Consider the following 9,379-nt stretch of genomic DNA (forward strand, 5'->3'; position numbering starts at 1 on the left):
CGCCATTAGCGCCCCGCTAAATATCGCGGGAAGCGTGGCCAGTGGCGCTAAAGCCACTGAGTGCCCTCTTTAGATGCTAACTGGTGGCACAGCCCACCGAATTTCTAGGCCACAGTCTTTTACCAGCAGTTTTAACTCAGTCACGAACTGTTTAAACGACTCACTAGCTCCTTGTACTTTCTTCTGAGACTTGTACCTAGCGAATATCGTATTTGTCTTGGGCATCACATATGCTTCAAAACAGTTAAAATAACTTTTCAGTACCTTTGCTTCATCCATGGTGAGAGACCATGTGTTAAAAATGTCTCTCCCTTTTTCTCCGATCCACAGGAGTAGGTCGCTGCATCTTTCTTCCTCCCCTTTGCTTTTCAACGGGCCCGAGAACATCAACTCCACGTGTTGCTTAAACTTGCGCCATTCTCTGTGTAAGTTCAAAGATTCCCAATCCATTCGAGGTAAGGGAGCTCCAATGATGTCCATTTCAAATCACTGTTCTGACACCATGTCTTGTTTTGCACATTTTGTACAAAACTAATAAATTGCAGGACAACGGAGTATTACAGTTTAACTCTTTTATGAAGCATCAGGTCTGTGATCTCAATCATACAGCACAGTGTGGACAAGATGGAGTTAGGACCCCTTACAGATGCCTACAAGCCAATGACAACTCAGCATGTGATCACATGTGAATATAATAGGTATTCTTTACAGATGCCTGCGGGCCAATGATAATTCAATATGCAAATGTTACACATACCTTTCCAAATGCCTTTTAATTTTGGCCCGGATTACTGGGCAGGATTTTAACTCGGAGGCGGGGAGGGACCTGGATTGCAGTTGGGAAATCTTGGAGAATTTAACAGCAGGGCCTGATTAACATTTTTTTCTCTGTTTCCCGCCCACAGCCAGCCAGCCAGGTTGAGAGGATGGCTGTCAGGCGGGAAGACCTGCAGCACCAGGCTGCAGCCGGGGAGCAGAGAGGAGTGAGGGATGGATTGGAGGCCGGAGAGGGGGTTGCGGTCTGATCGGAAGGGCCGGGGGGGGGCGGGGGAGATCAAAAGGGTCGGGGGGAGATCGGAATGGTCGGGGGGGAGATCGGAATGGTCGGGGGGAGATCGGAATGGTCGGGGGGGGAAATCGGAAGGGTCGGGGGCGGAGATCGGAAGGGTCGGGGGGGGAGATCGGAAAGGTCGGAGGGGAGATCGGAATGGTCGGGGGGAGATCGGAATGGTCGGGGGGAGATCGGAATGGTCGGGGGGGGAAATCGGAAGGGTCGGGGGGAGATCGGAAAGGTCGGGGGGGGAGATCGGAAAGGTCGGAGGGGAGATCGGAAAGGTCGGAGGGGAGATCGGAGGGGTCGGGGGGAGATCAGAGGGGTTGGGGGGAGATCGGAATGGTCGGGGGGAGATCGGAAAGGTCGGGGGGGAGATCGGAAAGGTCGGGGGGGGAGATCGGAGGGGTCGGGGGGGGAGATCGGAAAGGTCGGAGGGGAGATCGGAGGGGTCGGGGGGAGATCGGAGGGGTCGGGGGGAGATCGGAATAGTCGGGGGGGGAGATTGGAAGGGTCGGGGGGAGATCGGAAAGGTCGGGGGGAGATCAGAGGGGTCGGGGGGAGATCGGAATGGTCGGGGGGAGATCGGAATGGTCGGGGGGAGATCGGAATGGTCGGGGGGGGAGATTGGAAGGGTCGGGGGGAGATCGGAAAGGTCAGGGGGGGAGATCAGAGGGGTCGGGGGGAGATCGGAATGGTCGGGGGGAGATCGGAATGGTCGGGCGGGGAAATCGGAAGGGTCGGGGGAGATCGGAATGGTCGGGGGGGAGATTGGAAGGGTCGGGGGGGGAGATTGGAAGGGTCGGGGGGGGAGATTGGAAGGGTCGGGGGGAGATCGGAAAGGTCAGGGGGGGAGATCGGAATGGTCGGGGGGGGAGATTGGAAGGGACGGGGGGAGATCGGAAAGGTCAGGGGGGGAGATTGGAAGGGTCGGGGGGAGATCGGAAAGGTCGGGGGGGGAGATCGGAAGGGTCGTGGGGGGAGATCGGAAAGGTCGGGGGGGAGATCGGAGGGGTCGGGGGGAGATCAGAGGGGTCGGGGGGAGATCGGAATGGTCGGGGGGGGAGATTGGAAGGGTCAGGGGGAGATCAGCGGGGTCGGGGGAGATTGGAATGGTCGGGGGGGAGATCGGAAGGGTCGGGGGGGAGATCGGAAAGGTCGGGGGAGATCGGAAAGGTCAGGGGTGGGGAAGATTGGAATGGTCGGGGGGGAGATCGGAAAGGTCGGGGGGAGATCGGAAGGGTCGGGGGGAGATCAGAGGGGTCGGGGGAGATCAGAATGGTCGGGGGTGGGGGAGATCGGAATGGTCGGGGGGGAGATCGGAAGGGTCGGGGGGGAGATCGGAGGGGTCGGGGGGAGATCGGAATGGTCGGGGGGAGATCGGAGGGGTCGGGGGGAGATCAGAGGGGTCGGAGGGAGATCGGAAAGGTCGGGGGGAGATCGGAGGGGTCGGGGGAGATCAGAATGGTCGGGGGTGGGGGAGATCGGAAGGGTCGTGGGGGGAGATCGGAAGGGTTGGGGGGGAGATCGGAGGGGTCGGGGGGAGATCGGAATGGTCGGGGGGAGATTGGAATGGTCGGGGTGGAGATCGGAAAGGTCGGTGGGGGCGATCGGATGGGTCGGGGGTGGGGGCGATTTGATGGGACGGGGGGGGGCGTCCAATCAAGGGGGATTGGCGACACGGGGCGCTGGATCCAGCAGGTCAGTTGAAAGGCTCTTACCTCCTGGATCCAGCAGTCCTCGTCTTCCTTTAGCTGGCGGGTTATCTGGCGAGGTCCCGCACAGGCCGCTCACCAGCTTTTATATTGTAGATACCGCGCATGCGCAAAAGTTTGAATGGGCCGCGTGTTTGAGGAGGCAGGTCGCACAGGAGGCGGGCCGCGCAGGAGGCAGGCCGCGCAGGAGGTGGTCTGCGCAGGAGGCCGGCCGCGCAGGAGACCGGCCGCGCAGGAGGCCGGCCGTGCAGGAGGTGGTCTGCGCAGGAGACAGGCCGTGCAGGAGGTGGTCCGCGCAGGAGGCAGGCCACGCAGGAGGGACATTGCCAGCCGCCCAGAGTTCAATTTAAAATGCTGCTTCCACATGAGGCACACAGTCTCATTATAATATTTAAAGTGCCAACCGGATCCTGCGAGTGGGTTGGCCGCCCGATCCCCCGTCCCGCCTCCGTTAAAAGCGGAAGTGAGCGGGTTGGAGGCGGATTGGGGTAGGGATTCAGATTTCTAACATTTTAACCTCCCACCCGGTTTTTGGGGTTAAAATTCCTCCCATTGTCTCCGAAGGTTTCCCCACCACTGACATCAGGCTGACTGGCCTGTAGTTGCCGGGTTTATCCCTCTCCTCTTTTGTAAACAGGTGTAACATTTGCAATCCTCCGGTCCTCTGGCACACCCCCATATCCAAGAAGGATTGGAAGGTTGTGGCCAGAGCCTCTGCAATTTCCACCCTAGCTTCCCTCAGTAACCAAGGCTGCATCCCATCTGAACCGGGTGACTTTTCTACTTTGAGGACTGCCAGCCTTTTAAGTACCTTCTTTATCTGTTTTTATCCTGTCCAATATCACTACTGCCTCCTCCTTTACTGCTACATTGGCAACATCCTCTTCTCCAGTGAAGACAGATGCAAAGTCCTCATTTAGTACCTCAGCCACGCCCTCTGCCTCCACAAGAAGATAGTTTTTGGCACCTAATCGGCCCCACCCTTTTACTACCCTTTTACTATTTATGTGTTTATAAAAGACTTTTGGATTCCCTTTTATGTTGGCCTCTAATCTATTCTCATACTCTCTCTTTGCCCCTCTTATTTCCTTTTTTAGATCTCATCTGTACTTTCTATATTCAGCTTGGTTCTCTATTGTATTATAAACCTCCTTTTTCTGTCTCATTTTAATCTCTATGGCCTAGAAATTGGGTTTTGGCTTAGCCAGGGCTTTAGCGCCGGAAGTTAGTGCCGGCGCTAAGTCCCCTGCGCGCGCCAAAAATTCAGTGGCGCCGCGCCCAAACGGTTGCCGGCGCTACTGAAGGGTCTTTGCGGCGGTACATCGGCGCTAACTGCCGTTTCGCGCCGCAATTCCGGCGCTGCGGCACCCGATGCGGTGCGGCAGGCTGGGGACGTGCAGGCCTCCTCCTCCCGTTAAGGAGGAGCTGCCTGCACCCGGCCGCGGCCCGCGCAAATCAGCTTAAAAATGAGCCCGGCACCTCGGACAAGTGCCGGGCTTGCATCTGTTCCGGGGGGGGGGCGGGGAGAAGTCCGGGGAGGGAGCTGCAGGCAGGCGGCCGGCGGGAAAGTGGCCGGCCGCCGCGGGGCCTTTAATGCGCCGGCGCAAACTGGAGTAAGGCACCTCTGCCAGAACGTTGCTTGCGGCTGCCACGGGCGAGGCGGCCGCAACTCAATTTTGGAGTTCGGGCGGGTTACCACGGCAACCGGGACGCTGCGCACACCGATGACGTCATCGGTGCCGGCGCAGCGCTACCGGTGCAACGCCGATTTAGGGCCCCAGGGAATTTTTAAACTGGCCATAACTCTGGCGCTAGTCCCTCTAGCGCCTCAAAAGCGGCGCTAAGGCTAGTGAATTTCTAGGCCTATATCTTTAGTCATCCAGGGAGCTCTAGCTTTGCCCTTCCTTTCCTCCTCGAGAGAATGTGTCTACTCTTATACCCGAGCCATCTCTTCTTTGAAGGCCTCCCGTTGTTGAATTACTGCTTGCCACCTGGGCCCGATCCCTTTTCAACTCACTGAAGTTAGCCCTCCTCCAGTTAAGTATTTTTACGCTTGATTGTACCTTGTCCTTTTCCATAACTATTCTAAACCTGACGATGTTATGATCACTGTTCCCCAAGTGCTCCCCCACTGAAACATGCTCCACTTGCCCCACTTCATTCCCCAGAACTAGATCCAGCACGGCTTCCTTCCTCGTTGGGATGGAAACATACTGATCAAGAAAGTTCTTTCTTAGAACTCTTTGCTTTATAAATCATTGGTGTGACCGCCAACCAAGCCTGAGGCATGTTTGGGGTAACTTTAACTTTGGTGTAGGACAGGGTGATATCGACTCTGCCACTCGTTAAACACAACACCCGACTTTCACTTCTATTGAAGCCAATGGATGTGACAATGGGCGGCAGATTCAATAACTGTCCAGTTTTACACCATTGGCCAAATTTAAAATGAACCCCACCTCCCCCCACCCCCCACCCCACACCCACTGTGTCTTAAATTTACAGAGGGAAGCGGGGCGGGGAGAAGCACAGTTTTAATCAAAAGTTTAAAACCAGCCGACGTATTACATACATAATTACTTAGAAGTTACAGCACAGAAACAGGCCGTTCAGCCCAACATGTTCGTACCGGTGCTGATGCTCCACACGAGCCTCATTCCACTCTAGTTATCTCCTCCCACCCTCCCCCCGACTCCGCATCCTTCCATTCCCTTCTCCCTCATGTATTTATCTAGCTTCCCCTTAAATGCATCGATACTATTCGCCTCAACCACTCCCTGTGGGAGCGAGTTCCACATTCTCACCGCTCTCTGGTGAAGGGGTTTCTCCTGAACTCCCTGTTGGATTTATTAGTGACTGTCTCATATTGATGGCCCCAAGTTTAGCTCTTCCCCACAAGTGGAAACATCTTCTCTATGTCTACCCTGTCGAAACCCCATCTTAATTTTAAAGACCTCTATAAGGTCACCCCTCAGCCTTCTCTTTTCCAGAAAAAAAAGGCCCAGCCTCTTCAATCTTTCCTGATGGTTATAACGCCTCAGTTCTGGTATCATTCTAGTAAACGTTTTTTGCACCTTCTCCAGTGCCTTTTTATAATAAGGAGACCAGAACTGTTCACAGTACTCCAAGTGTGGTCTAACCAAGGTTCGACACAAGTTTAACATAACTCCTCTGCTTTTAATTTCTATCCCTCAGAAATGAACCCCAATGCTTTGTTTGCTTTTTTTAATGGCCGTATTAACCTGCGTCACTACTTTTAGTGATCTGTGTATCTGTACCCCCAGATCCCTCTGCTCCTCTACCCCATTGAGACACTTATTTTCCAAAGAGTATGTGGCCTCCGTATTCTTCCTACCAAAACGTACCATCTCACACTTATCTATATTGAAGTTCTTTGACAATTACGCGCCCCTTCTGCAAGTTTATTAATGTCTTCCTGTATTGTGTCCTCCTCTGTATTAACTATGCCCCCCAGTTTGGTGTGGTCCACAGGTTTTGAAGAGGTGTGAGATGGCCTTACCCGTGTAGAAGAAGCCCGCCCGGGCCAGGTCCGGTGGTTGGATGGTGATGTAGGCCGGCCAGTTTTCGAAGGTGCTCAGTCTCGCCTCCTCTGCCTCCATCTCCACATTGATTGGCGGCGCTGGCTCCTCCATGCTCATCCGCTGGAGCTGGCTAATGATTTGGCCGTCGACCGCGTCGGCCTCTTGCAGCTTTGCGCCGGGGTCTGGGCCACGTCTGCCGAGGTCGAAGGCGCAGGCGCAGGTGCGCGGAGGGCAGCGCTTCCCCCGCTCCGGCCTGGGCTGGCCGCCTGGCGACCAGCGTCTCAAGATGGCACTACGGAAGCCTGGCCGGTTCTGGAATGTTCTCGGCAGCCCGTCTTCTGGCCTCAAGCGCCGGGTGGGCGTTTCATTCCAGTGACTCTCACCACATCCAGTCAGGGGCTTGGGGAAAGGAGCGGTCGGATGCTGGGGGCCTCGGGGTGGATCGGGAACCTGCGCGCTCTTCTGACAGTCAGTTCCTTCAGTGTCGGCGCGGGCGGGCCCCAGACCCTCGCATCGGAGCCCCGCAATGGGATCAGCCAGCATGGAGAGCTTAGAGACGGGATGAAGCCGACTGGGATCCCCAAAGGCTCCTCCGCCGAGGTACCAGACACCCACTGCAGTCCCAACTTCCAGGCAACGGAGCTGGTTGCCAGGGCAATGCAGCCCAGCCTTGGCCATGTCGTGGGTCAGCGAGGGATCACCTGTGTAAGGGAATTGCTTGCAGACCTCAATTCTGTAGGGGTCAGAGGGGATCGCACTTCCCCTCTGGGCACTCTCCGCACTCCCCCTCTCCAGACTAACCCTCTCCGCACTCTCCCTTTCCGCACTCCCCCTCTCCGCACTCTCCCTCTCCGCACTCCCCCTCCCCGCACTCCCCCTCCCCGCACTCCCCCTCTCCGCACTCCCCCTCTCCGCACTCTCCCTCTCCGCACTCCCCCTCCCCGCACTCCCCCTCCCCGCACTCCCCCTCCCCGCACTCCCCCTCTCCGCACTCCCCCTCTCCGCACTCCCTCTCTCCGCACTCCCCCTCTCCGCACTCCCCCTCTCCGCACTCCCCCTCTCCGCACTCTCCCTCTCCTCACTCCCCCTCTCCGCACTCCCTCTCTCTGCACTCCCCCTCTCCGCACTCCCTCTCTCCGCACTCCCCCTCTCCGCACTCCCCCTCTCCACACTCCAGCTCTCCGCACTCTCCCTCTCCTCACTCCCTCTCTCCGCACTCCCCCTCTCCGCACTCCCCCTCTCCGCACTCCCTCTCTCTGCACTCCCCCTCTCCGCACTCCCCCTCTCCGCACTCTCCCTCTCCGCACTCTCCCTCTCCTCACTCCAGCTCTCCGCACTCCCCCTCCCCACACTCCCCCTCTCCTCACTCTCCATCCTTTCCAAGTACTTGGAGCTGCTGTCTGATTCTAGCTTTAAAACAACATCTTTGGTCACTCGAACTGTATGAGAACGAACGGCTATAGTGAGAGCAAGAACAGTTTCACGCCATTAGCGAACCTTATAACCATGGCAACTCGTAAGCAGCCTCCAATAAGCTTTCTAACTATTGCACGTATTTACGCCAGAGTCTCTCGTAGCTTCCTTTTAGTGACGCCACAGAGCACAAGGGTAAGACAAATTAGCAGAACCCCAAAAACCAGCAAAGTCACTTAAAATTAAATAATGCAGCCAATCATGCATTATCACTGGTCGGATCGCTTCCTGCTCAGTCTCAGTCTCGGGAGTCTGACCCCTGCGGTACTGCACTAAGTAATCACTTTCAGAGTGAGTGCGAGGTAACAGTGCACTAGGCCGGGTACTGGACAGTTCCCTCTGTGTCCTCCTCTTGTTGTCCCAGTGCAGACAGTGTTGAGCTGATACTGATTCCATGTGATCGCAGCCAGCCTGGACTGGAAAGAACCAGAGTCACATTCTGCTGAGCTGGTCCCCGCTCACACAATCCCAGCCTCAGGCCTTTGTCCTGTGTTTATTTCCCATGCCGTGCCAGGTTGGAAACGAAATCTAACTTTTATACAGATAGTTAGTTTCAAATATTACTTTTAAAAGTCGATTTGAGAAAATAGTTTGGTCACTGTAAGATGCATGAATGGTTTTGCACCAGCACAGAGCTGTTTTCTGGGTGTCAGCCATGGCTCAGTGGCAGCACTCTTGCCTCTGAGTCAGAAGGTCGAGGGTTCTAAGCCCCACTCTAGAGACTTGAGCATAAAATCTAGGCTGACACTCCAATGCAGTACTGAGGGAATGCTGCACTGTGGGAGGGGCAGTACTGAGGGAGCGCCGCACTGTCGGAGAGGCAGCACTGAGGGAGCGCCGCACTGTCGGAGGGGCGGTACTGAGGGAGCGCCGCACTGTCGGAGGGGCGGTACTGAGGGAGCGCCGCACTGTCGGAGAGGCAGCACTGAGGGAGGGCCACACTGTCGGAGGGGCAGCACTGAGGGAGCGCCACACTGTCGGAGGGGCGGTACTGAGGGAGCGCCGCACTGTCGGAGAGGCAGCACTGAGGGAGGGCCACACTGTCGGAGGGGCAGCACTGAGGGAGCGCCACACTGTCGGAGGGGCGGTACTGAGGGAGCGCCGCACTGTCGGAGAGGCAGCACTGAGGGAGCGCCACACTGTGGGAGGGGCAGTACTGAGGGAGCGCCGCACTGTCGGAGAGGCAGCACTGAGGGAGGGCCACACTGTCGGAGGGGCAGCACTGAGGGAGCGCCACACTGTCGGAGGGGCGGTACTGAGGGAGCGCCGCACTGTCGGAGGGGCAGTACTGAGGGAGCGCCACACTGTCGGAGGGGCGGTACTGAGGGAGCGCCGCACTGTCGGAGGGGCAGTACTGAGGGAGCGCTGCACTGTCGCAGGGGCAGTACTGAGGGAGCGCCACACTGTCAGAGAGGCAGCACTGAGGGAGCGCCACACTGTCGGAGGGGCGGTACTGAGGGAGCGCCGCACTGTCGGAGGGGCAGTACTGAGGGAGCGCCACACTGTCGGAGGGGCAGTACTGAGGGAGCGCCGCACTGTCGGAGGGGCAGTACTGAGGGAGCGCCACACTGTCCGAGGGGCAGTACTGAGGGAGCGCC

General features: G+C 57.2%; 1 protein-coding gene across 1 annotated transcript in view; it reads right to left on the minus strand.

Annotated features, from left to right (window-relative positions):
• LOC147102591 (baculoviral IAP repeat-containing protein 7-like) overlaps nucleotides 1–7,109 on the minus strand; it is a 43,683-nt gene extending 36,574 nt beyond the window's left edge. Inside the window, exon 1 of the mRNA XM_085963237.1 lies at nucleotides 6,287–7,109. Coding sequence (XP_085819363.1) covers nucleotides 6,287–6,986 — 700 coding nt within the window. The 5' untranslated portion in view covers nucleotides 6,987–7,109. The remainder of the gene's footprint in view (nucleotides 1–6,286) is intronic.
• Nucleotides 7,110–9,379: the final 2,270 nt, after the last annotated feature.

The sequence above is a fragment of the Somniosus microcephalus genome, chromosome 21, assembly GCF_052327205.1.
Source record: "Somniosus microcephalus isolate GS21.2 chromosome 21, FLI_Smic_1.0, whole genome shotgun sequence".
Lineage (NCBI taxonomy): Eukaryota > Metazoa > Chordata > Chondrichthyes > Squaliformes > Somniosidae > Somniosus > Somniosus microcephalus.